The 27,903-nt window shown below is 55.3% G+C and overlaps 1 protein-coding gene across 1 annotated transcript in view; it reads right to left on the bottom strand.

Moving 5' to 3' along the window:
* Positions 1-1,277: 1,277 nt before the first annotated feature.
* The window catches only part of AOAH (acyloxyacyl hydrolase), a 126,413-nt gene continuing 99,787 nt past the window's right edge, over positions 1,278-27,903 (bottom strand). Inside the window, exons 16-21 of the mRNA XM_036010406.1 lie at positions 24,148-24,320; positions 17,380-17,434; positions 17,207-17,270; positions 15,807-15,903; positions 9,646-9,722; positions 1,278-2,134 (exon numbers count right to left, since the gene is read on the bottom strand). Coding sequence (XP_035866299.1) covers positions 2,006-2,134; positions 9,646-9,722; positions 15,807-15,903; positions 17,207-17,270; positions 17,380-17,434; positions 24,148-24,320 — 595 coding nt within the window. The 3' untranslated portion in view covers positions 1,278-2,005. The remainder of the gene's footprint in view (positions 2,135-9,645; positions 9,723-15,806; positions 15,904-17,206; positions 17,271-17,379; positions 17,435-24,147; positions 24,321-27,903) is intronic.

Here is a 27,903-nt window from a genome sequence, read left to right as displayed (position 1 = left end):
ACATTTCAGGATACGGTCAATACTCATTATTTGCAGACTCTATATTTGTGAATTTGCCTACTTGCTGAAATGTACTTGCATCCCCCATTCGACCAGTGAAAAATTTCAGTCTCCCACCCTGTGCATCCCCGGCCGAGGTTGAATAAGGTAGAGCTCCGCCTCTCAGAAACGAGGGTTCTTTTCACAGTTTATTTGTTACCACATTTTGGGCCCTTCTGTGGTTCTCGTCGATGGTTTCCCTGCTGACAGAGTCATCCGAGTGGGATGCTATAGTGCAGTCCAGTGTTTCCAAGGACAAGGAGGCTGTGATGGGCCCTGTGTGAAGACAGACAGACGTGTGGACAAGCTTCTTTTGGGTGTGAGTCCGGGGCTGCTGGCCCTCTGTTCAGCGTTAATCCACCAGCTGTACCTTGAACAAGGCACCTTTACACAGGAAGCACTCCTGAAACAAGGTTCTGCATCGGTCGGCCGATGACCATGTGGTGATCGGAGGCCTGCTGGGCTGTCACCCATACTTCTCGGTCAGCCTAGGAGCAAGGCTCAGTGCTTGCCAACTGAGTGTTCGAGGCAGCCGTATAGAGCACAGCTGCCACGAGTGATAAGAGTCGATCGTATCTGCAGCAAATGCGATGTGATAGGAAAACATTTGCGACAACAGCAGCAAAAGCAATGCAAGATGACGAACTCACTAGTGTTCTCGGAAATAGGCATGAGAAGACCCGTAAAGGAACTTGGAAGCATTTTAAGAAGACGATGGATTGGATAGAGTTCTTCCTAAAGGAAGACAATATTTCAGCACGGCATTCTCTGGGTGCATCTTGACACTGAATGATTAAGATTTCAGATTAAAAAAAAAAACCAGTAACTAAACAACACCACGACAAGTACTGGTATTTTGGTGCTTAAAAATCACAGGAGATGTTGGAACACAAGAACCAGTGATGTGATTAGCGAGATGCTGTATGTGGGATGCGGAATGTGGGAAGAAGTGTCTGCTGACGGGGGTGTCTGGGGGGTACACAGACTGCCCCCCATCTGTGCATGCCACCAGAGATGGGCGAGGGAGGTGACATGACAACAAAAGCGGGGTACAATCGAATTTTCGGCACTCCTGTGCCTCAGTGGTCAGAAAACTTCCACAGCAGGGCACACAGAGCGTGGGTCCCCCATGGCTCCCACGCAAAAGAAACTCGATACAGGGCTTCTCCATGTCGCAACAATCCTGAAACTGTGTGTGACTTCGCCGATAAGAAGTGGCGTAAAGAAACTCAACGACATTATCAACCGCAAGCAACCGCTTTTATTCTTGGGTTCCATCTGCAGACAGGGGCGTCATCTCAGAACCACGGCTGGGGAGCAGGCGACCCAGTTGCTCCGCCCAAGAATGTCAGACAACCTTCCAAGGAAAGGAACGTTTTCTGACTAAGGAAAGTCATTGCCTTCTGACCTCATGGGGATTGTGGTGTTTGTCAACTTAAAAAACATGTGTACATCGCTGTGGTTTGTTTTCCATTTCTCAGTAAATATGCAGGTTTGTACCTAATTTTCTGTTTATAGTTTTTGGGGGTGAGCGTCCTTGGCAGCCAGCCAGCAGCCTTCCCAGGAGGAGCCCTCGTTCAGGGTCACCAGTGAGGCTGGGTCAGCCCCTGGCACACTGAGACCCTGACCCTGACTGTGACTCTGACCCTGACCTCAACCCTGGATAAGCTGCCTGACATGCTGGGTTTCCCATTTGTTGTCACAACAGTTAGCCATTCGAGGGCACAGATGCTTCCTGGGTTGGAATGGCACCCGCAGCACCTGATTCAAGGTGACATGCGCGTCGGCTGGCGGCGAACCGACCCCGGCAGCTCACAGAATCACACCGTCGTGCAGATATGCGCTTAAAGGGGGGAAAACCACCGCAAAGAGGCTGCTGTGGAGAGGCCGAGAGTCTGGGAGAGCACAGCCCCTGCAACAAGCTCCCGTGTCCCGGGGCTCCCAGGAACGTGCGTCCCTCGGGCACCTAGTGCCCCCCCTGGTCTCCGAACACCTGTTCGATCTGGGGGTTGAACGGATTCTCCTTTCCCAGCACCTCGGGCCACCGGAGCTGCACCTTGTCCCAGAGCCTGTCGGCCAGCAGCTGCAAAGCCACCTGCGGAGAGGAGGGAAACACAGGTTACCACCGAGGAAAACACCGACCTGCCAGGTTTCCTCTGTCCTTTGTCGTGTGGTGGACACGCTCTGGGACGGCCCCCCCAGGATCCCTGCCTCCGTGTCTCTGTGTGCTCCAGCTCCGTGGCTGAGGGTGGGACCTGATGCGTGGTTCTGGCCAGCAGAGTGCGCTGGAGGTGAAAGGCTGTCTGTCACTGGAGCGACGATGTGGCGTCCTGTAAAACCCTGCTCTGCTGGCAGCGTCCCTCTGGAGAGCCCCCCCACCCCACCACCGCTGTGTTGCTGCGGGAGGCAGCCCACGTGGCGAGGGGCTGCGGCGGCCTCATGCTGGCGTCCGGCGAGAAGCTCAGTCCTGCGACCACAAGGAAATGAATTCTGCTGACAACCCAAGGGAGTGTAGAAGCAGTTCTTCCCCGTCGCATCTCTGGGTGAGCATGTGGCCTGGACGTTGGCCTCGGGAGACCCTGTGACCTCGCACCAGCCCTCCCGACTCCCAGAAACCTCGAGGTAAGAAATGAGGATTGTCACGCTGCCACCTGTGTGCTCACTGGTGATTCGGTGATAGCGGTGCCTTCTCCCAGAGAGCCATTTGTCCTTCACCTGCAGACAGCTCACGTTTACTGCTGGCCTGAGGCTGGGGTCTGGGAGTGGGGGGCTCCCAGTCTCGTGAGTGAACCAGGCAGGGAGGGGTGGGGGCACCGAGTCTGCAGGGGTGGGAGGGGACAGGTCTTCCCAGAAGAGGGTGACGGCTGAGCCGAATTTTCAAAGAAGGGCTCACCAGGTGGGTCACGTGGGGAGCGGCGCGAGGGCAGAGGGCATGCCGTGTGCGTGCAAGGGCACAGAGGTGTGGTGAGGAGTGGCAGGTAGGGGACCGGCGGGTGCCCGGGGTGGGGGGGCGGCTGGACAGGCAGCAGGGGCCAGTGGGATTGGACGGCACTGTGGGTGCGGAGTGGGGCTGGAGGCCCGTGTCTGGCCCCCAGCCCGATGCTCAGTCTGTGGCTGCACTAGCAGGATCCATTGTCCAATCCTCTGGCTCATCTCGAACGTGCTTTTGACCAGTGGTCTTCCTCGGCAGATAACACCCTCATTCAGTTCTCGAGCGGGGCCTGGCCGGGCCTGCAGGCCCCAGCTGGCTCGGTGGGCACCGGGGCTTTTCATGCTCGTGGTGCAGGAACCGCGATAGCCAGTGGTCTCAGAGGGGGACGCATTGTCCCGGGAGGATGCGCGGGGCCGCCCTGACTTTGCTCAGGGCAGGTGGACCTTGGCCCCACGGGCAGGACCCGTGCCCCCTTCCGACTGGCTCTGCCTGTGTGGCGCTGGGCGGCCTCCTCCACCCCCGGGGCTGCAGTTCTCCGGTCTGCCAAGTGGGCGGGCGGGCGGAGAAATGGTCGAAAGGCCCCTCTGGGTCTCAGTTGTGTGCCAGGCTTAGCTGTTGTCGGGAAAAACGAGAACTGATGGAGTCACTGCGTTAAATGTTCCCAGCGTATCAATACGCTCCGGAGCCTGCTGAGCTGGACCCCAAGTCCCGGCCATCCAACTCTGTAATCTCGGCCACAGCCCTGTGGTGTCCAGCACACCACACACACACACACCACACACACCCACACTGTACACACCACCTACACCACACACACCCACACGGGCTGACTATCCAGTGGCTGTTTCTGGGCAGGCCTGACCCTCTGGCCCTCCCAGCGGTCAGGGTCTTTGAAGACAGCGGGCGGGCCTCCCGGCTGTGTCGCCTGCTCTTTCCCCGCGCGGAGGCAGCCGCCCGGTCTGTAGAGGACTAGGGGTCGCTCTGTTTGGTCTGTGGCCTGTGAGCTTGACACCCACACGCTGTCTCCCTGACAGTGATGTGGGGCCGAGGCTTTGCAATCACCCATCTCCCTGTCCAAAGCAACGAGGCAGCAGACGGGAGCGGAGGAGACGAGACACAAACAGAGGTAAAAGGACCGAGCTCAGACGGGAGCACGTGGCTTCGAGAGCCATTGCCGGCTGCCTCTCCAGGGGGATGCAAATATTTGAGTGCGCGTCGCTAGTATCGCGAGTCTAACAGGAGAGAGGCGTTGCTATCACTCAACCGGAGACACGTGATAAAAATGAGCTGCGCTAATCAGTCATTCCTCTGAGGGTCACTTCCTGAGCGCCTACTGGGGGGTCGTCCCAGAACCAGCCTCCTCTCTAACTCCCGCCACACACTGCACAGGCGGGGGGCGGGGGATGGGGGGCAGGAGATGGGGGGGGGGGTAGTGTGCAGCCCTACTTCTCTCTCCTGACTCCAGACGAGCTCTTCCCCAAATGCAGGTGGCGATGGTGCCCTCTCAGTCATAGTCTAAAATGGTAAAGCAACGCCAGGTCCTTTGAGAAAAATTTAAAAAGGCAGTAGGGCAAAAAGAGAGAAACTGAATTAGTGAAACTCCATCTGCAAGTGTAATAGAGAGAGGCGCTGCGAACACCGGGCATACAGGCTCTCGGCTGCGCGCGCACGCGCACACGACCTGGCTCCCGCCGTAAATATCATTCCGCAGCCCCTCCCGCGGCCGTGTAATTTCCACACAGGGAAGTGAACTCCGGTTGGAGCGCAGTCCCGTGCGCGCTGACAAATGCGTGGAGTTGAGCCATCGCGCCCATAACCATCTTTAATCTGCCACCATTCACTTGGCTCTTATTGCAAACATATTTCTGCGTCACTAAAGGTAGACCGAGACCGCCGGTTTCCCTCGGTGCGCCGCATTCCATCAGACGGATGCACGCTCATTTATTGTGCCCGCGGAGACGTCTGCCACGCCTGTCCCTTGCACTTATCATCGGGACCGGGGAGGGAGACCGGGTCCTCCTGCCCGTGCACAGCGGGTGGGGGTGGGGTCCGGAGGCTGCCGCGGCCTCTCACCCTGCTGCACAGGCGCGTGGGATGAACTCTGGCCCGGCAGAACCCCGGCGCACGCAGGGGTTCTGATTTAGTGGGATCTTCCGGTCAACGGAGCCAGGCCCCCCGGGGTCTCGTCTTTTGTCGTGGACTCTCGCAGGGCCCGGTGACAGGGCCCAGGCAGCTGCCCCGTGGGCGGTGCTGGTTTGTCCAGGCATCACGGCCATTTGCAGCACGCGTGGCCCTTCCTTAGGTACGCCCACACCTGCGGGTCACTGGCAGGTCTCTGTGGGTCCTCATCCAGGTGCTTCTGCGGCGCATGGCCGCCTGCCTGTCTGCCTGCGGCTGCTGCCGCTCAGAAACGCCCCTGGTGCCCGAACCAGGTGGGGGTCGCTGGTCCACGGCCAAGGCTCCTCTTTGAAATTCTCACAGAAAGGGAGACCGAGCGGGGCGACCTAACACCCCCTGGGCTGAGGGGAGGTTTTGGTGAAACAGTCCTTTCTGTTTTTACTCAATGCTCCCCGTCTCCCCATGATCCCAGCGTGAGGTCACAGCGAGGGGAGGGGGACCTGCTGCCGTTTCTCCATTGGGCCCTGGTGACAGCCTCCTGCTGGCTTTTAGAATTTCCCTCCTTCTGATAATAACTTTTAAGTTGAGCCAGGTGTCTTTGCTTACCCACGTTTGTGCTCATCTTCAGTGTAAGACACACCCACAGCTGCAGAGAATTTTTGTAAGATTGTACGTGCGTCTGACTGAGGACAATTGCCGGGGAGTAAGACCGCAGATGCTCAGGGGAGTAACAGCCCAGCAGTTCCGTGTATGCACTTGGAAGGGAGGGAACGGAAGCAAGACTCCATGAGGGTGGGAGAAGGCAGGGTGGGGATGAGGTTACGGGGTGGTCAGCGAGATTCTGTGCTCTCTCCAGGGTCGTTTCTCTTGTATCAGAGCTGCGTGAACCTAGTAGATGCACAAGGACGATGGGCGGGGCTTGCTTAAGGGGAAGAGAAACCTGTTACTGAGAAGTTATGCGCTGGGGTGTGACTGCCCACCAGGACTTGCCCAGTTAGGAATTTGTGATCGGATCCCCCAAGAGGTCCCTTCCCATAGAACCCCCTTTTTGTCCACATTAGGGTGTGTTCTTCCCTAGGGGAGTCCCTGGTTCTCCAAGCAAATGCACTGCGTCAGGCAGGTCCACCCCACCTGTTTGTGAGATGTGCCCGGACAGGACGGAAGCCCAGCACTGGCCGAGGGGGACGTTGCCTGGCGTTCCCCCACGCTCTGGCTTCGTGGGCTCACTGTAGATACTTTGCTCCAGAAATAGAGCTCTTGAGTCAGTCGACCCTAAAATCAAACTCTACAGAGTAGCTGCATGTTGGTAATACTTTCCAGAAAGAAATGTAATACAGAGCCAGATTGTGTAGTTTGGGCCACAAGCTTTTCACGGCTCCACCCCTGTTCCATTGAACCCTTGCTGAACTGGTCTGCAGGGCGCTACGAAACCAACGTGAGACACCCGCCCTGAATCTGTCTTTCCCGCGGGATGCAGGCTCTGGGCTAACTCGGTAGGATGCGCTTCGACACCTGTCCACAGGGCGGGCCTGGCTTTGCCTCTCCGGCTTCTTCGCCTGCCCGGGAACATGGTTGAGGGGGCTTCTGACCCCTTCTGGTCCCCTTCATTTTAAGTCTGCGAACTTCACCGCCTGACCGTGGTAAGGCATACGCGACACTGAGATTTAAGGCTCCAGCCCCTCTGTGCTGATTCAGCATCCGTACCCCAAACACTCGTGCTTGTCGGTACATGGCGCAGACAGAGACCTGGTCCCTGAGGCGTGGGCGGGGCCAGCTGAAAGTGACAGCTGTTTGCGGGCTCCCGGGACCCTTGTCACTGCCCCCAGAACATCTTTGTTTTTGTTTGTTTGTTTTGAGGGAACCTACAAGTCTGTCCCAGAATTTGGGTTCCCAGGAGCTTACCTGTTGAGACAAATAAAAACCTGGAGGCTACGCACTTATTTACAACTAGTCCACCGAGTATATGTATCTTGTCTGTGTCAGGCAGTGTACAGGGCTCAGGGCTCCAGAGAGGGGAGGGGATTGCCGTCCCGGGACATTTTGTGCTTGTGGGGGGCTTTTAAGAAGATGGTTGGAGTTGCTGTGGGCACTCGAGCGGAGAGGAGGCTGCTTCGCATAGAGCTGTGCTGGGCAGAGCCGCTAGCACAGGAGGTGCCGGGGTGTTCGGCTGGCTGGTCCTGGGGTAGCCGAGGAACCTGGCTTCCATGTGTGTCTGTGGCTCTTCCAACGTTTCCTGTTTACCGCGGTCCGATTTCAGGCCCTGAAATCTTTTAAGTGCCTCTTCAGAGGCTTAATGCTGCAGAGATTTTGAAAAGCGGCGGTTTGAAAAGGTCGCCTGGCTGCATTTTGCCCGTGTCACAGATCTGAGTCTGGGGTCTTTGCAATATCAGCTTTCTTTCTCAAGGCAAAATTTCTTTGCATTTTTGCCAGCAGTCAGACTGTTATTCCCAGCTCTCTGCTCCGCCCACTCTCACCAGGGTCCCCTAACGCTCTCCTTGGCCTTCCTCCCGGGGAGTTCTTCTGCAAAGAGCCGCGATGCCTGCCCACCTTGCTGCAGTCACACCGGTATAGTCCCTCTCCTTGGAGAGTGGACCTGTCACCTGCTTTTAATGGTGGCCCCTCCCCATGAACCAGCTAGGAACTGAGACCCTCAGTTCAACAGGACTCAGGGAATTAAATCCCACCAATAAGCATGTAAGCTCAGAGGCAGATCCCTCCCCAGGCTAGCACACAGTGAGACCCAGCCCTGGCAGACACCTTGCTTAGTTACAGCTTGGGGTGGGGTGGGGTAGGGGGGCACTGGGGTGGAAGACCCCGCTAGGCTGTGCCTGGATTCCTGGCCATGGGAACTGTGAGGCATGAAATGTGTTTTAAGTGTGCTGTACGCAACAGCCGGTAACTAAAACACTTCTCAGCCTTAATCTTCTGGGATCTGTACTTTCCTTCGCAATGTGACGACTTGGGCCAATGTCATCTCCTCAAATATCTCTGGCTCTTCCCTTAGAAAAGCTGGTGGTTCCCTAACCTGCCTGCAGGCCAGACCCTCTGCTGAGGTCAGAACCCATGTGTTTGATCCAATGGCTATTTTGAGAGTCCCGTCCGGACACTGCAGGCAGCTCAAATCCAGCGTGTTTACACCTCCTTCTGCTGAGTTTCTTGACGTGGCCATTTCCACACCTTTGCATCCAGCCACCCAGTCCTGGGAGTCGTCTCTGGCCCCCCCCCGCCAAATCCCAGCAGCCAGCAAGCCTGGCACTTGAACTTCCTCCCTGCCGGCCTTACCCTGAAGAAGGTAGTTCTCGAAATTCTGCTTCTAAATCCTGGGACTGAGCTTAAAGGTAAAACAGTTGTAAGTCTGTATATTGGGAATTTTTCTATGCTTGTTTGTTTTCCATACAAATATAAGCAGGGTTTTGATAGTGAGTATACTTCAGCTCAAAAGTGATTGGGTATAAATCATGACTTTGAACTGTTCAGCACAACCCGTGTTTACATCTATTAAACGTGTCTCCCTAAAATAATTGGAGCAGCCGAACCAGTAGTAAGTACCTGCTACTTCCTGCTTCTCCGTCAGGGTTTTAGGACAGTATGGGCCAACGTGGCGAGGGCTGGGCCCCTGCTGGAGGTAGGGGACCTCCACTCCGCGTCTCTGCCCCTCCGCTCTCCTACCGGTCTGGATGAGTGTGGCTTCTTTAAATCCTTGCTTGTCGGACCTCCACACGGCTCCAACTTCTGACAATGCTGGGTGACATTTGCTCTGGAGTGTAGCTGTGTTTTTTGCTAATGTTGTGTGTGGAGGCGAGGCGTGTGTACCTACACCTCCGTCTTGGCTGGAGGTCCTTCTTTTAATATTATTTTTTAATAAAGACACATCATAAGTCAGGCCAGTATGTGTTACAGATGAAAGTGGAGCTTCCCCGGCTGCGGCCAGGGTAATGCACAGGGCTGAGGCAGGGAGGGACGGAGTTCTGCTGTCCATCCCCCTTGCTTTCCTCTCACAGCGTCCTTCCTAGAAGCTTCCGTGGAAGAGATGTCTCATGGTGCTTGCTTTCAGGATAACCTGTGATTTTTGTGTGTGTACTTGGCCTCGTTTCTCTCAGGGAGGCTGTGGCTTATGCCCTTCTCTGCCCCTGAAAAGCCCAGAGCTGATGTTGCAGGCGCTCGCCGACGTCTCTCAGAACTTCCCTGCACACATCACATGAATATGGATTGTGGACACGACGCTGGAAGCCCAGTATCATTCCTACCTTGTTTTCCTTGCACTCAGTTTTCTCTGTATTTTCACTGACTCTTCTATTAAGCCACATGTGTACATCACCTTAAATGATTCCTGGCATGCATACTTCTATTAGAAAGGGTAACAGCCTTGGTTGGGGCATCGTCCTGTCCACCCGAGTGTCGTTTGATCCCCAGTCTGGGCACCTACAAGAGTTAGCGGATCGGTGTTTCTCTCCCTCTCTCTCGAGTTAATAAACCTATGGTCAGGTGAGATTTCAAGCCAAACCAAACAAACCCTGACAGACAGTGTTCAGCCACCGCTGTGTGGGCGCGCTCACCTCGTTGGGGTGGAATCCATCCACGGGCTCGATGAGCTGCCAGGGCTGCCCGCCTCTCTGCTGCCACTTCTTCGTAACTGCAGGGCACACACACAGCCAGGGGGTTAGTGACACCCTGCCGCTGCCACAGTGGGAGAGCAGGGACTGCGTGCGCAATGTCGTCGGAGCCGCCCGCTGCCCTCCCGAGCCGTGGCCACCCAGCCTGGCCTCCCGGGGCCATTATCTGGGGCTTCCTGAGAGGAAATGGTCTTCCCCCTAACTCAGGAGGAGGACTGTGAGGGTGTTGGGTAAATGTAGCTAGTTGCACAGTGAGGAAAGGCAAGTGCCCGGACATTCGACATCCATTTCCGTCCTTCTCGTTTCCCAGTGGCCAGTGGGACAGGATTATGAGGGCAGGAGGGGAAATCAGACATTTCAATGTCGCCTTTCACAGGCCACCGTTACCAGATGCTGCCTGCCCGTGGCCAGCCGTCACCAGGAAAAATCATACAGCTTGTCCAAAATGTAATTACGTGAAATTATCTCAGTATCACAGTTAGAGTGAATAGGGCTACAGAGGAAATAGTTTGAGCTCCAGAGTGATGAAAAGCAATAAAACTGTCCTTCCATAGGAAATTTAAAATCTTAGCCTCCAGGGGGAAAAACGTGAAACCCGCCCCCCCGCCCCCCCCCCCTCCCCCCGCGCCCCCGCCATGGGCCATCCCCTGGAGCGGCCCATGTCCTCACTTCCCTGGCATCTGGACAGGGGAGCACACACAGCTACAATTCCTCCAGCCCGTCCCTCCTTATCCCACGGGAGACCCAAGCACAGGCGCCTGTACCCTCTTTGTTTCTCCCTCTCTTGCTCCAAGGGAAGGAGTGGAAATTCTACAGGGGGGCTTTGATTGGACAGAAGAAGCCGGACTTCCCTAGAGCTGAATCGATATTACTCTGCTTTTATAATTAGTCCTAAGATCACAACCTGCCATCCCCACCTGCTACCCAGTCCCTGTCCCCGAGGGGCTGCAAACCCTGCTGTCCTTCTCCGCGCTCAGGAGCGAGACCCTGCTGGTGGTCTGCAGCCCCCCACACGGGGCCGCCAATGCGTGTTGGCATGCCCCCTGGCGGGGTGGCTGCCACGGAGACGCTCTTTTATATTTTGCATCTGGGCTTTGTGGGAGGTTGTTGGAAGCGGCAGCTGCCGGAAAGTGGCCTTCGCATTTCTTGGGAAGCTCAAATCGAGGACAAGTCCATGGCGTTCTCCACACAGAGTCCCAAGGGAGACATCACTCCGTGCTGGCGGAGGGCGCATCCCGCTGAAGGACTGGAATGTATCTGCTCTGCCGACGGGAAGCTGGGGGCTGGAAGGTGCTGAAACCACAGGAGCGTTTGCACAGGCCGGTTCTGCGGAGCCAGCTGGCAGACCTCAGCACCTGCCCCCGGCCGTCGGTGCCCCGAGAAGGGCAGAGCCCTGGGGAAGCTCGCCTGTCCTGGCTTCAGTGTGCCTGGCTGCTTTGCTTGCTTCGGAAGGGGAGACCTGGGAATCAGACTTTCTGCTGCAGGTTCAGTTCTGGCTGCTCTGCCTTTCCCTCTGGACTTGACCCTTCACGGCCCCTGTGGGCTCTGGCCCGCCCTCCGTGGGAGCGAAGGCTGCGGCAGGCGGTCCCTGCTGGTCCCAGCGCACCTGCTGTGCACCCGCCGGTGCTGGGTTCAGCTCCTCTTTCTCCCCCTCTTCCTCGAGAGGATGGGCCTGATTTTCCATGTTATAACTTCATGCCGACTCTCTCTCTGAGCCACCTCCAATCTGGACAGCAAGTGCGCATCCAGGAAGCGCCAGGCACTTGCAAGTGCTTCTTCAAATGCAGAGCCAGTGTCACCCCCGGTCACCCCCCTCCATGCTTTTGTTCCTTTGCAGCATCAGCCTCATTGTCACCTGGCAGCCCCACAGGGTCCGTGAAGTCCCCCCACCCAGCAGCCCCCTAAGAGGTCGGTCTCCCAGTCCTCTCTGCGACTTCCGAGGTGACATGGCCTCCCTTCTGCCTCCGATCTGTTACCTCACCCCCATTCTCACTGTCCTTTCTGTCCTTTCTTGCGCTTCTCCCTTTGCTTTTAGGGTGGTTTCACCTTATGTGATACAAATGTTAGAAAGAGATACCCTGGCTGGCGTAGCTCAGTGGACTGAGCGTGGGCTGCGAACCAAAGTGTCTCAGGTTTGATTCCCAGTCAGGGCACATGCCTGGGTTGCAGCCATGACCCCCAGCAACCGCACATTGATGTTTTTTTCTCTCTCTCTCTTTCTCCCTCCCTTCCCTCTCTAAAACATAAATAAAATTTTTTAAAAAAAGAGAAAGAAAAGAAAACATGAAAGAAAATCCCAATTGGCTGTTGAATTCCCAGGCTACGGAGACAGTGGGGACCGAGCACAGTGAGGACTGCAGACAGAGCCTGCTGAAATGTTGTGGAGTCTCATGAATAAAACACGAAGACTGTATTACAGAGGTGGACCTGAACCGGACCACCCACATGGCCTCTTAGGACACTTTCTGTGGCCACATTTGCAGAGAAGGTTGAGTGACAACTTGAATGCAAACCTGTGTCCTCACTGGCCAAGAGAAAATTCCAAACAGAATGACTGCAATTGGGAAATGTGGAAACCCACAGTAGAAAGCAAACTTAAGCCCCATTGGGGACGCACGGTTTCAGCGAAGATCCTGTTCCTGGAGAGAAATGTTTGCTAGGAGCCCGATTTTAAAACAGTCAGACTTGCTTATACCTGACTCTTCCTCTAATGCAATTCAGTTTCAGCACCTGGGCTTAAAGTCAGTCTGGGCTCTTCCCATTTTGATTTGAATTTTCAGTGCGCGTCCCTACCGACCACACTAAAAACCCCGGCCCTTGGGGAGAAGCAGAGATGGCGGTGGATATTATATTTGATGGGACAAATGAACATAATCCAGCCATCAGAATTAGTGACTGTTTCCAGAACGAGAAGGGATAGTCATTCCTATGCCCCTTGGAGCAACGGAGTGATCCCATAAGGTAGGGGTTCTGAAGAGAAAACTGTGCAACCAGATCATAAAGGAAAGAAGAGGGATATTGACCTGCTAAGTTCCGCAAGGCAGCGGGTACAGCTCAGGGTGGGGGGGGGCGTGGGAGAGGCCCACACTCTGTTGTGACCACACCCCCTCAATTCTAAAGGACAGCGGTGGTAACACATCCCTCTCCGATCCCCCGCCCCCTTCTCCCCCTCATTAGTGGGGCATTACGAGGGGATCCAGCCTTGAGAAGAGCTGGCTTACACAGAATACTCTGATACGTACTCAAAGACATGCCACAGGTTACCAAGGCCACGACCCGTCTATTCACAGTGGAAAACATCCTTTTCGCACATGATTGCTGTGTTGACAAAGGTTGCCAGTTGCCACGTATTTGCAGGCATCAGTGCTAACACTTAGGAGGAGAGTCAGTAACACAGGCGAGAGTGTAAGGTCTCACCTACGTCGTGGCGAGTGCCAAACAGAGGGACCCTTTCTAGTTCTCGTATCTCAGGGTGGAATTTTGCCGCCTCGGAAAAACTGCAATGCCAGACGGTGGTCTCTGCTTCTTCCCTGAGTGAGTGGAGAGTGGGGGGTCCGCAGGGGCAGCAAGGTTAGTTGGTGGGTTTCCTTCCCGCCTGGGGCCGCAATTCAAAACAGGCAAACACAGGTCTCTCGGGGTTTGGTCATAACGTGTTTTCTTCATCTGCAAAGTCAGACAGACTCTGCTCATGACCGGCTTCTCAGCGAGGCAATGGAAATCGTGGAAGAAGGCGCATGCGACCCTTGGTGGTTCCTTGAGGAGCAGCAGCTCTCCCAGGCATTTAAAGAGAGAGATTAAGCCCTGGCTGGTGTAGCTCGGTGGATTGAGCACGGGTTGCGAACCAAAGCATCACAGGTTCCATTCCCAGTCAGGGCACATGCCTGGGTTGCAGGCCACGGCCCCCAGCAACCGCACATTGATGTTTCTCTCTTTCTCTCTTTCTCCCTCCCTTCTCTCTCTAAAAATAAATACATTAAAAAATCTTTAAAAAAAAAGAAAAATACTTAAAAAAAAAAAAAAGAGACTAGAATCCTGCTCAGCACCAGGACGTCCTGGGCTGTGGCACCAACAGACACACTGGGGATCTAAGGATCGGGCTCACTCCAGAGGACTCGCCCGTGGAAGTGGAGGGTGGCGGGTGGTGCATTTCAATGGTCAGTGTCCAAGTGGCACCCTGCCAGCCAAGTGGCCCGTCCCTTCCTCTCTTTGGGAGGGGTGGCACAGGCCAAGATCGAGGACATTCCCCGCTCCGCTGCCCTTCCCTGAAGCGGGGAAGCCTTGCTACCTCTGTTTCGTTCCTAGCTAGCCAGAGGGTGAGTCGGCAAGAGGCAGGGAGAGCCCTGGGAGATGAGCAGTCGGTCGATCACCTCTCGGGGCCTGGCCGAGGCTGTCAGAGCGGAGAACAGATCGCCCTCGTGCCCACCCTCGGGGGACAGGACCCGCGACTGCAGTGTGCTCTGTCATGATGTCACTGTTGGCATCTAGCTAATTATTCATGGGAGATGGGAGCAAAGGGAGCTAGACACTGAGCTTAATAAGTCGGGGAGCCCGAGCCCGCTGGCCTCACCAGGGCGCTGCAGCTTCTCACGCCCCAGGGGACCACGGCGCTGCCGCTGTGAGGACAGGAAGGGGCTGACAGGCACTGAGGTCACCAGCGGGACACCAGCCAGCGCTTGGCCTGGACCCTTCAGGAAGACACGGCCTGTCCCGTTTTGTCGGCAGCTATACTCCCAGCAGCCACCCCGCACGGAAGGGGGGCTTAGTAAAAGCCTGGCGACTCCCTGGGGCACTATGGAGCCCCATTGATTAAGTGTTCATGTGCCTATGGGTCACCTGTGGGGATTGCACTAAGATGCAGATTCCCAGGCCCCCGTTAGGCGTGGGGCCTGGGATTCTGCATTTATACGTAGCCCCCAGGTGGAGTGGATGTTGCTCGTCCCAAACCACACGGGGAGGAGGAGCAAGGGTGTGACAGAAACAGAACTCTCTTCGGGGGGCCAGCGACACGCCAGGCGCGGCATTGAGGAGGATCACATGGTATTTCGTGTAATCGTGGCAAGATCTGTTGCGTAGACACGGCCTCCTCGTTTTCACACCTGGAAGGGAGAGCTCCGAGGTGTTCAGGGACCTGCCTGGAATCCCAGAGACAATAAAGCACAGAGCCAGAGGCTGGCTACCTCGGAAAATGAACAAGTCCCCTGTGCGTGGGAGCTGTTATTATGCCTTTAATAACGTTATCTGTATTCCAGGCTGATGCAGATCAAAGGCCACTTGGCGGTGTGTCTGTTTACAGCGGGAATTCGTTAGCGCGGTCTTCAGCCCCGCATTTTAACGGGGGGCTACTTATCAGCATGTCCCTCCCCGTGAGAGAACTGTGTGTCACCTGGCCAGGAGATCTAGCTGAGGGCGATCAGTCCTGTTGAAAAGATGTTGGGTGTCGAAGGACTAGTGTCAGCTGATGTGACATTTGCTACTGCGTGAAGGCCCCTCTGCTAACCCCCACTGCCTGGGTGGGGGGGCAGCGTTGGTGGTGGGGAGGCGGCGGGGTCAATCTCAGGACCACGGTTGTCTGTCCTTCACCTGCTTCGTCGAGCTCGTCATCAGCGTCACCTCCGAGGGCAGGCAGTCGGTCTGCAAGACGCTGTTCTCAGGGTCCAGATGGGAGGAGAAAGCCACTGTCGCTCCGGTAACCCTGGCTGTTTCTTGTGGCCACCCCTCAGTGACCCCGTGCTTGGACGGCACGCCAGCAGAGGAAGACTAATGTCCTTTCTGGGAAGCTGCGGTGGGGGCTGTCCATGTGGCCACAGGCACACCTGAGCTCCCTCCCACCGTGACTCTGATGAGTTCCTTTCTGCGTGGGGCCTGGAACCCACCGTGTTACCGAGTCCCTAGGGAGTCAGTTCAGTGCCCACCGCGACGGGCGCCACCTCCGCCCTCCACCCGGTCCCACTTCATCTTCCTGCGTGGGCCAGGGTGGCCGGGACAGGCCCTGCCCAGTCTGCTCCCTGCCGGCCTCTGTCCCCCAACCCCCGGCTGGGGCAGCCTGTGAACACGGCGGCCCCTGCTTTTGTCTGGTGTCATTACCGAAACCGAGTGCCACTTACTTTCTTGGAAGTCAAAATCCAGGTAGAAAAGGTCGAAGTTTGGAAATCTCTCGGTGGCTGCGATTCTTTTCAGCACGTTGGAGAGTTGTTCCGCTCTCTGAATGCAAAAGGAAGAGGGAGAATTCCGTGAAATCTAGGCTTCGGTGAGCCCGTTCAGGCCGAACAAAGGAATGGGGGGGGGTTCCCGCCCCCACTCCGAAGCGCAGAGCAGCCCGGCACATTCACTTCTATGCACGCACGAGTGGCCAACCCGCCTACAAACTGTTAAAATTCATTAGCAACCAAATCGGCGCACACGAAAGTAATAAGACCCCGCGTCCCCCTGTGGGGCTGGGGAAGAAAAGACGGACACTCCTGATAATGTCGAGGGGCGCCAGGGGAGAGGCCGTGCGGGACGTCAGTTTGTTTAACCTTTCTGGAGAGCGGTGCGGCAAGACGGGGCCAACCCTCACACACGGCATACTCTTCGGCTCGATAATTTTTCTAGAAGTTTGTCTTAAGGAAATAGGCCTGGTGCAGAGATACACACACACTCAAGTTCATCACAATGCCATTTATCACCGTGAGGAATTGGAACCCTCCCGTGTCCCACTGCAAGGGAGGAGATAAATCGTGCATGTGGCGTGCACTCTGAAATGGCCACAGAATTACGATGTGGAGGAACCATTTAGCTTATGCAGGTCAGAAGGCATAAGGCAATCTGTGATTCTGACATCATGCAGGCAAAACCCCCAAACATCCATCTGTGGAAGTAATATTGGGAAGACATGTGCACACATTAACTCTGGGTAGTGGGATTTGGGGTGATTTTTTGTTACTGTTCTTTGTTGTATTTTTTAAATGTTCTCCATGGTTTTTTAAAAATGGAAGTGTATTTGTAAAAAAACTTTGTGAAATCTTTTACAAAGAGATTGTTCATGATCTGTGGAGGAACTGCACGACCTGTAGGTTTCCGTAGAGAGAGGGGGGAGCTCTGGAGGGCCTGGTCCTCCTTGAACTTGGGAGAACTCAGACTCAGGCCCTCGCCCGGCTCACTGCTCTCAGCCTGAGCCGCCACACCTGGGGCTGGGGCTGGCTTTCACAGGGGTGTGTGTGCACCTGCCTGTGCGCACACGAGAGAGACAGGCACGCGCGCGCGCGCACACACACACACACACACACACACACAAGCAGTGACTGACAGGCCCAGAGGGGGCAGAAGGAGGGAGACAGGGCACCCTGCTTCCCCTTGCCTCAAGACCCCGCCCCTGCAGCGCACCCACCAGGAGTTTGATGTCTCTATTCACCAGCTGGGAGGCTGCCCCTCTGCCCAAACCCCACCCCCAGCTGCAAATGCCGCGGCAAACAACACAGGACAAGGGTGACCCAAAATGTCATCAAAAGGCCAGTGACAGCCCTACCTTGGAAGTGAGGGCCCGGAGAGTCCCGTTGGAAGACATCCAGCCGTGGCAGGGGCTGACCTGAGGGCAGGAAGACACCACGCTGGTGATTACAGAGAACCGCGTGGTGACGGGGGTGGGGGGTGGGGTGGGGGGGGCGCGGCTGCGGGACAGGTCGGTGGCCACTCACCCGCAGGCAGCTGAGGAAGGTGTAGAACCGCCTGTAGGTCACGTCCGCATTCAGCTGGCCTGGAAAACAGCGAGGGCGGCTTTGTCGTGTGTACGAGAGGGTGTGGACGCCCCTGGGGACCCTTGTGCGTGACCCTGATGCCTGACCCTGCCTCCCTGGCAAAAGGCCGGCGCCTCCAGGGACCTGCCCTGAGTGTTCCGTTGGCGTGGCCTCGAAGAATGCCTGTGCGTCCCCTGTCTCTGTCCCCTCTTTCTGAGCCCCTAGAGATTCGGAGCCAGACTTTGCTGGGTGGGGGCGGGCCTTAGGAGCTGACTTCCTTCTCCAGCGGTTGGCCTGGGCCAGGGCAGAGCCTCCCCTGACCTGGACCTAAGGGGGAGGACGCGAGGGCACACGCGGACCAGAGCATCCCTCACGATGCGCTCCGCGAGCATTTCACACCGTTCTCCCGGCCGTGGTATGAAATGCCGAGTTCCCCGGGGGCGCAGACAGCATCCAGGGCGGCTGTCGACAGACCCTCATTTCTAAGTGATGACACCCAGGCCTGACCCCCGCTCATCCTGGGTGGGGCCCAGGCGGGACGTGGTGCGTGGACAGCGGCTGTACCGTTTGATGAACTGCCGGCCTCCCCACCTGCCTGGGCGGCTGCTGGAGGGGGCGGGCCAGCACACGGTGTCCCTGCACGGCCCAGTGCAGCGTATCTATTGAGCCCTAAACAGCAGATGTGTGCTCCATCCTCAGGTCTTGGGGCCAGTTCGAAAGGCACCTGAGAGCAAAGGTGTGCGCGCCCGAGGCCAGGTCGTCCAGAGTAAGCCTCACGCGCAGACGCAGGATCTAGGGGGCTTATTTCTTCTCGTCTCGAAGGTGCCCCCTCTCTCGCCCCCTCACAGCACACCTACCCCAGAGGCAGTTCCACTTTCGGGCTGTGGCCGAGACACCAAGTCCCAGCTCTCCCAGACCTCAGGGGAGGTGGGAGGGGGGTGACTGATGCGGTATTCATTAGCACGCCTCTCACGCTCGAAAAAATAAAGGAAAATCACAGGCCCCATCTCGGAGCAGAGAGGAAGATCGAAGGTGGTGGAGCCGTCTTATTTTTCACTTACACCTCAGATCAGTTAGACCGAAAGAGAGATTCAATTTTCTTGTCATGGAAGAAAAACATATTGTCTCTCGGTGCGCCTGAGCGAATCCCCAGGCTGGGAAACCACAGGCTGACGATCGCCATTGAAGTACCGGTGACACGCCGGGCGTCCTCCCCTCCCGGGGGGCATCCTCCTGGTCACAGATGCGACACATCCCAGCCCCCTGGCCTCCGCTCCCTGTTCCGGGATCAACACGGAGCCCCGAGCACCAGCTTTCTGCAAGGTCCCAGCACTGGGCCTCTTTCCCTCTATTTTTTTTGTCTCTGTATTTTTTTTTATTTTAAAGATTTTATTTTTAGAGAGGGAAGGGAGGGAGATAGAGAGAGAGAGAGAAACATCAATGTGCGGTTGCTGGGGGTCATGGCCTGCAACCCAGGCATGTGCCTTGACTGGGAATCGAACCTGTGACACTTTGGTTCGCAGCCCGCGCTCAATCCACTGAGGTATGCCAGCCAGGGCTTTGTCTCTGTATTTTCTGTGATTTGTTTCCTTTCTGCATGTGCCTCTGCGTGTCTCAGCCCAACCGGGCTGCACAGACTGAGACCTTCAGCCTCCTCCCTGCACCGTGGGTCCTCCCTGCGCCCCGGGGAGCCGGCTCTGCCCCGCCCCCTGGGGCCACAGCCTCCCGCCTGCCCCCTTGCTGCTCTGCTGAGACTGTGGCCTGGTAATGAACCCCAGATAGCGTGGCTGGGACCCTGACACCCGCCTGGCCCTGAAGAGTCCCCTCTCCCTAACAGGCATCTTCTCCCTCGTTCCCCTGCGCAGTGGCCCCAAGTCTTGTCAGCCTGGGGGAGGCGGCACCTCAGTGCGGCCGGAAGCAGCACACCTGCACCGTCCCCCTTCTCACCGCCACACCCCGGTCGGTCACTCTGATACCTGGAGGGACTCCCTCTGACACCTGGTTGGTCCTGCCCCTGGGGCTGGGACTCGCCAGCTGGCTCCCCCTGGGGGGGAAGCCCCCCAGGTCTTGTTTCACCCTGCTTCCTCCCCCTTCCTGCGGGCCTCCTGCTGGGGTCCCAGCACACACCTCAGGGCGAGACCACCAGTGTGCCCTGCCTCCGAGCCTTCTCCGACTCCCCGTCCCTTCCCCGAGGCCCCCCTGCCACGCTGGCACTGGCTCCCACTGGGCCCCGGCGATAAAGGGAAAAGCCGGGTGGAGCAGGCAGGTCTGCCAAGCAGGGTAAGGGCCGGTCAGGTGCGGTGACAGGCAGCTGGAAAACCCTTGAGGCCATGGTCCCTGCCCTCTGGTGTCTCTGCCTGTGCGAGGTGGGGTGGCTGTGGCGAGGTCACAGCGGGGGGCGGGGGGGGGAGCAGTTGGGAGTGCTTGTGCTGGGCTTACAGTTTAAAGAAAGAGAGAAAGAGTTCTTAGGGCCTTTGCCATCATTTACTCTGTCTTTGAGGCATCACCGCCTGTCCCTCATCCCCCAGGGGTGGGCTGCTCTGCCTGGAGGAGCCCTGGCGTGAAGGCTGCCCCTCCCCGCACGTGGGGCCGGTGCAGAGGCAGGGTCTCCAGGTCCCTGGTCAGAGGTGCGTCTGGTGCTCAGAGCTGGTCGAGAACGACCAGGACAGGGTGGAAAGACTGTCCCTCGGTGCCCGGGAATGGTAAGGGCTGCATGTGTGTGCATGGGGGTGGGGTGAGGGGCCGGGGGCTGACCCCGTGGACACCCTGCGTCCCTCTGAAGCTAAAAGGGTAGCCCCCCCCCCCCTCTGGCTAGAGTAGCGGCGTGTGTCTCAGCCATTTGCGGTTCTCTAGGGTTCTCTAGGGCAGGGCCTTCGGTACTTGTTTAATGCCGGGAAATTTTAGGTGTCATAAAAGCCTGGTTCCAACAAAGGTCTATCACACACGTCCGTGAAATACCATCCAGGGTACCACTAACCCTGGTGAAAACACAGTAATTCAGACGGAGAGGAAGCCAGTGGTGAAATACACCGTATGCCACAATGCATTTTGGAATACATTGTGTTTTAGGCAGAAGAGCGATCGGGGTAAAATGAAGGTGTTGTTGGTGTTTTGTGGCGGGGGGTCCTTCGAGGAAGGCCCAGGCGCCCCCCTCAACTGGAGCCAGCGGTCCCAGACGCCTTGCCCTGAATGTGACCCTGCGGGCAGCACCCCGATGCTCAGGGCTTGGACCAGGGTCACTGACACTTAGCAATGTCACTGTGAGGGTCTATATTCTGGTTTTCCCAGTGGGGCTGTCCTTGCTGTCTCCTCTGAGAACAAGAACTCCGTCCGCCTTAGTGTCCTCTTTACCCAACAAGGCACCTCTCAGGGTCTCAGCCATGTTTACGGAACCGCTGCCTTCCTCCTGGACTGTGCCTGGGGGGCTCGCCACTGGTCAAAGGCGGCCTGTCTCCAAAGGTCCTGCGGATAGCCCTGGCCCGATGGCTCGGTGGGTTGGAGCACTGTCTGGTGCCCCAAACAGTCGTGCGTTCGATCCCCAGCCAGGGCACGTATGGGGGGGCAACCGATGGACATTGTTACCTCACATCAATGTTTCTCTCTCCCCCTTTCTCTCCAAAACCAATAAAACATATCCTCGGGTGAGGACTGAAAAAGAAAAGAAAAGATCTGAGTGTGTAGAATCCTGATGTGTGAGGCGTATTCTCTGGTAGTTCCTCAACAGGCAACACGTCCTCCCTGGGAACTGGCATCTCCGGGGGAGACTGTGGGGCTGCCCCAGCCCTCGGGAGCCGGACACCGACTGCACAGTGACCCCCCACGGTGGGAGGAGTTGCTGAAGGATGAGCCCTGGGGGTTCATCTCTCCCTCCGCCCGGCAGGAGCGAGCTGGGAACCTGGGCTCATTCTGGGCCTCCGTCGCCTGCCGATCTGCTGCTGTGGCGTTTCACCTTGTCTTTGCCGGTGGGCAGGCTGAGCTCCTGCCTGTCCTACTACTGAGGCAGGGGAGACTATTCCCGATCCAGGGGTGATTCCCCAGCCCCTTCGGCTCCCTGAACTCTTTCCCAACCCTTACGGTTGGCTGTCTGGGTAAGAGTGTCCTCGTCATGTCCCTAGGCTCAGAGACAGAGGTAAATTGGAACACCCCATATTTGCTGACACACCCTCTAGCACAGGGCCTTGGGAATTGGACGAGGGTGTTGTTCTGCTATCGATGAAGATGAGAGCTGTCCTCAGCGAGGCAGAGCAGCCAAACCCAGAGGCTGGCCCAGCCTTAGCCTGGGAACAAAGATCCAAAGATCGGATTTGCAGCGGGAGCAGGCCAGAGAGAATGTGAGGGCGGCAGCCCTCTCGACAAGCCCCTGGTGTTCTGTGAGCTGTGCCCTGCCTGAGGGGGAGGGGCAAGCTGGTAAGTCCCACCCACTCCCCCAGTCTGTCCACTGAGGACCCTGGTGCTCCATTGAGGAATTCATCCTTCATTTCCCATGGCAACCAGGCAGCGGGGATAATTTAGGGAGTGAGGAATAACTTAAAAACATTAAACACATTTTTGAGGGTTTCATCTTTCTCCCTAATTAGATTATTTTTTTAAAAAAACAAGAGTTGTTTATATAGAACAAACTGGTTGCATCTTTTCCTTTTTCCTCGTTTATGCAGTGAGATGCTGGTGCGTGATTAGCAGTTGGAGAGAGGCCATCTGAGGACAAGGCCAAGCCGAGGGCAGAGTTTCTCGACCTTGAATATTGTTGGTTGTGTGGGGGGGGCTGTCCTAGGCGTGGTAGGGTGTTTAGGACCACCCCTGGATTCTACCCAGTAAATGCTGGTAGCAACCCCCTCTCCAGTTGTGATAATGGGTGCGGGGGGGCCCATGGGTACAGGGGGGCTGCCCCTAAATGAGAACCGCTGGCGTCCCTTCCAAATTGCATGGAATCAGTCATCGTTACATGCTGTGGTGGAGTCGAGTGACCGGGGTGGTGCACCCGGAAGGATTTCCAGAGGCGGATGAGTGGGAGATCATGGGAAGAGACTGGAGTGTAAAGCCAGAAAACCCCAGGTCAAGTCCTTATGGGTAGGACGCAGCGAGTCGGACACACGCCTTCCCTGCCCCCAGCCGCCCAGCCCCAGGCATTGCTGCGCCTGGCTGTCCTGCCCGTCTCCAAGGGCGGCCAGGATGGAGTCAAGTTCTCCAACACGTGATCACAGCATCTCCACGGGGCACGGTCAAAGCCACGTAGCCAGGAGGGAATATGCCAGACGGCGCTCTCCTTGGATAACAACGGCATGCACGGCACGTGCCCTAACTGCAGAGGACACGACCTCGGTCTCCTGCGTGAGAAGCCTGGAGTGTGGGGGTCTGCTCTTGCCCTCCCGGAGCCCTTCAAGGGCTGGTGAAAGGCCCCTGTCCTTTTCCTGTGTGGGGAGGGGTCAGACTCCCTGAGGGAGGTGTGTGTGTGTGGGGGGGGGGGTTGGCTTAAACTGGCGTGCAGGAGGGGGACAGGAGGAGATTGAGGAGACACAGAGAAGTCACACTTGTGCAAGGGGAAGGAAGCTCTCCTGAGAAGGCGCCGAGAATGAGTTTCTGCTCTTCCCCTTTGAACCGCTCACCTGCCTCGGAAGAAGCTGCTTGGACCTCCAGCACAGGAGGGGGCTGTCGCTGTACCAGGAAGGCGGTGGCCCCTTTAACGGAAGACTGGCCCAGCTGCTATCAATATGGGGCTGAGGAGAGGGCACCCTCCAGCCCCGGATTTTCTCCCGGAACACTTATCATCCTCTGACACGCTTTGGGAATCTTTTCACCACTGGAGTAAAGCCTTACGTTGGCGGGGATTTTTACCATCATGGGCACTGTGGGTTACCCAGCGCCTGGGGCAGTGCCTGGCACATCACTGGCCCTCAATGTGTTTCTGAGAAGGCACTCCCCTCCCAAGCACAGAGGGAAGAGCCGTGCCACCCCCGCTTACGTGGCAATGAAGCACGCAGCATCCGGCAAGCTGCCGACCCTCCCTGAGCCTCCCTTTTGCTCAGCGTTCAGTGGGATGCTTGAAAACGTCCCTCCCACACGGGTGTTTTCCGGATCGGCACGGCGGCCCTTCCTAATGTGGACTACCACTCCTTTACGACATCGTGCGTCTGGAATGCTGGAGAGGCTACTAGAAGTTCCTGGGGATCTCCGGAGCGTTTCAGAGCCAAGGACTCCGAGGGAGTCTCGCAGTAGGGCGCCCCGTCCGCTGAAGGACCGCAGGCGACAGAATTCGATCTGGCCACCAGGGGGCGCTCACCATCGAGAGTCTGAGACGTCCTGCCCTTGGGCTCCAGCAAGGCTTTCTGTCTCCGGTTTGGGCTGCGTCAGCACATTCCTGAGTTTACCTTCAGTGAAGGGAGTTTCCTGACCTAGACTCGTACCTTTCCATTTCGTGGATTGTGAACGCCTTTGGGGTGTATTCCTCTGTGTGTGAACTACATACATTGGAACTATGTATTCATGGACATCGTTAAAGAGTGAAAGTAGCCCTGGCTGGTGTGGTTCAGTGGATTGAGCATTGGCCTGCAAACCAAAGGGTCGCCGGTTCGAATCCCAGTCAGGGCACATGCCTGGGGGTGCCCTGAAGGGGGTGTGTGAGAGGCAACCACACATTGATGCTTCCCTCCTTCCCTCCCTTTCCCTCTCTCTAAACACAACATAAAAGAAAATCTTAGAAAGAAATTAAATAGTAAAAGGAGCTTCAAAGCAATACCGAGAGGGTGGTATCTGTTGTGCAGGTTGTCCCAGAGAAAGGTCCCATCTGGTAAGCCGTATAGAATAACGTGGCTGCCGTTCGGCAGGTGGGAATTTAGGTACTTCAGAGTCTCCATGACCTTGGAATAGAATCGCTCAGGAGTGGTCATTTCTGGGACTGGATCAGTCTTCCTGTTGGGAAAAGAAACAGAAAGTATCTTACCAGATAACAAGGGTAGGTACACGCACATTCTGAAGTTCCCCCCCAACCCCGACCCCACCACATGGTGGTAACCGGTGCTATTTGAAAGACATTTCTGGCTGCCTGATTGCTGTGTGGTTGGCTGGGCCATGTCCCTGGTCTGGTGCATGAGTTGTGAGCAGGGACATATGTCATGTTTGGTGGTATGAGAGCCTCTAGAAAGCTCTTCTTCTTTGCCATGGATGTGGGCAATGTTCTAGGCAGCAGCTACGTCACCACTGAGCCCTGGCACAGAGTCACGGGATGATTTTTGATGGACATATCGTGTGAGCGAGAAGTCAATGTTTGTTGCTTTATGCTCCCAAGACTTCAGGGGCTGTTTGTTCCTGCAGCATAACCTCGCCCATCCTAACTGACAGACACCGTGAATGGAGTCTGGTACGGATTACTATTTGTCGGGCGCTTCAAGGTTGCAACTTGGTCTTGAACACTTGGCACCTGTATTACAGCACGGGAAACAGGATGTCACTGAGAAATGAAGTGGCATTATGTGCTCACGACATGCCCTCCTGTTCGACACTGAATCTGAACTTCCACCAGTCTCCCGACCGACTGCTGTTTCAGGCTGTCCCTGTGATGCTCCTGCCGGCGGGCAGCTCCGTGTTGCCTCACGGCTTTTCTCCTCCCGGCACTGCCAGTGCTCTGTAGGACGTTTCGGATTTTAAATTGCATTTTTCTCCTTGTTTCATAACAGGTAGCTAGTACAGAAAATGAAAGTTTTGTAAGTAGCTATAAAAGCATCAGCCTAAAAATCGAAGCATTTGAGACCAAGATGGAAATCACAAGCGAGCTGAAAGAAATAAACTTTTCATTTCAAAGAGGCATTTTTTTTGAGCTTAAGCTGGTTGACTATTTCTCATTTGGTTGGGCAAAAAGCAAAATAGGGAAGGTGCAGGCGTCTTCTAGAAGTACCTCACTGGTAGTTCCATTTAAATTTCTTTCTTTCTTTCAGGCTGTGTTTCAACGGCAAAGGGTAAAGAGAGATGCTGGAATATGTGTTGGCTTTAACAGGTAAACCTATTATCGTTCATTTTTTTTTACACGGTTGACTTTTGTACACACAGGATCACCTTGAGTTCTAATGAAGACACTAACCTGCACTGACCTGGGAACGTGAATTCACTAAGATTCTCATTTACCCGTTAGGCTCTAAATGGCCTCATGTTAAACGGAATGAAACAATGATTCATGTTGTTTTCTATTTGAGTCCTCAAATTCCAGACTTGCCGAATGACCCTCGAATGGGTGGAATGGCATCCCTCAGAATGTGGCCGTATTTGGAAACAGGGTCTTTGTAGATGTCTTTAGTGAAGATGAGGCTGTATTGGGTGAGGGTGGGCCTAAACCCAGTGAACAGTGCATCCTTGTAAGAAGAGGAGGGGACACACAGAGACACACCGGGAGGAAGGCCCCATGAGTACAGAGGCAGAGACTGGAGTTGTGTGGCCGTAAGCCAGGAGCTGCAAGGGCTGCTGGGAGCCCCGACAGCGCGCAGGGACAAGCGAGTACTTGCCCGTAGGCCTTTCAGAGGGAGCAGGGCCCTGCCGACACTTTGACTCCAGCATCCCAGCCTCCGGAGCGGTGCAAAGGATGCATTTCTCTCGTTTCAGGTCTCCCAGTTGGAGGCACTTTGTTACAGCAGCCCCAGGGCGCTGAGTGCCGATTCCGTGCCAGAGAAAGTAGGTCTGTCACTCACAGCCTGAACCCAAGGCATGAGTCACGTGGGAGGAGGGGACAGAAGGAGGCTCCCAGGGACATGCACTGTTCTCTCTGTCAGGGGAGCTCCTACACGGAGGGACCTTCTCAAAATGTGTCAACATTCGAAGTAGACTTCACTCTTGACCTTGAAATTTTACTTTCAGGAAGGGTCCTCTAGTAAAATTCCCACAAATGTGCAAAAATGTACATCTGAACGTACGTACTAATTGCAGCGTTGCTTGGGCTAGTGTGAGACTGGAAAAAGTGACAAAGGCCGCCTACAAAGCTGTAGTCCACCCACACGGCGATGTGCTCCCCGGGCACTAAAACGAACGAAGGAACTAGATAGAGGTGGTGGTCGAGCACCATGCTGAACAAACTAGATGCCCCTGAATGAACTGTTTACTTCAAAACATTTAATTTTACACTAGGTGAATTTCCCCGCAGTAAAATAAAAAAAATATATGAAAAGAATAAAATAATCTGCATGCATTAGCGTAGAAAGACTGCTACAAAGTACTGGTGTTGAAAAAACAAATGGCAGAGTAGTAAGCATAATATTTCCTTTAACGAACATTAATAAGTGTGTAAGTTAGAATTTCCATAGAAAAATTCTGGCTGCAAATACACTCTCATGATTGGTTAGCTTGTAGCAAGGTAGTGGGGGTGGCAGGGAGTGATTATGGGAAAAGGTTCACTTCTGAAGCTCTGTATTATTCAAACTTTTCACAGCAGATGTTACTTTGTAAGTAGAGAAAAATACAAATAAAACAGATTCCCATATCATTTTCATTATCCTTTCTAAAGGAGAAAAACTGGACTTTACCTAAGCTCTAATGGGAAGGACAGAAAACGTTATTTTATGTCATTTCTCTTATACCTACTCCACTATACCTATTTGGAAAGAAAATCACTTCCCAAATTGCAGTGATCCAGGTGACAAGGCTGACCACAGGTAAGGGGACCCCAGGGGCCAGTCAGTGACAGGCAGCATGTGCCCATGCGGAGCAAGAGGCAGAGCAAGCCTGGCGTGTCTGGGAAGCCGGCGGGAAGTCAGCTGCGGCTGGTGTTGGTGCTTCTGAACTACGGACTGGGTTGCTTGCACTAACAGGAAGGAAGGAAGGAAGGAAGGAAGGAAGGAAGGAAGGAAGGAAGGAAAGAAGGAAGGAAGGATCTTGTCCTGTTTGAACAAACCCCAGCATGTACTGGGTTGGCCAAAAAGTCCGTATGTTTTTATCTGTAAAACAGAAGACACATTTTTTATTTTCACCAATAACTTCACTGATTTGGATATTTTGAGTAGATTGGCTAGCTCCCATGTGGCAGAACATTGATCATTCTCCATGAATGTCTTGCTACCACCTTCACCTGGTCCACCCAACCATGGACCATTGTCCAGCGAGAAATCTCCCGCACGAAACTTCACAAACCACTTCTGAAACCTTTGATCAGTCACAGCACCTTCCCCGTACACTGCACAAATCATCTTTTGCCTTTCAGTTCCATCTTTACCTTTCTTGAAATAATAGAGCATAATATGCCAGAAATGTTGAGTATTTTCTTTAATATTAAAATGGCGACACAAAAATTCACCAATTTTGATAAAATTTTTTTAAACGCATGCTGATAGGACAGCTGTCACCATACACTCTAACAAAATTGTTTCAAATGAAGTTAAAGACAACTAAGAGCTACTAGAGCCATTGTATGGAAAAAAAACGAAGCAACCTTTTTGGCCAATCCGGTGGAACAGAGTGCTAAGTTCATGTTTTGTTTCCTCGGGAAAAACTATTCTCCTTCATGACTACTGGTCTC

Source organism: Phyllostomus discolor, chromosome 10, assembly GCF_004126475.2.
Source record: "Phyllostomus discolor isolate MPI-MPIP mPhyDis1 chromosome 10, mPhyDis1.pri.v3, whole genome shotgun sequence".
Taxonomy (NCBI): domain Eukaryota; kingdom Metazoa; phylum Chordata; class Mammalia; order Chiroptera; family Phyllostomidae; genus Phyllostomus; species Phyllostomus discolor.
This window is presented reverse-complemented; position numbering and strand designations above follow the sequence as displayed.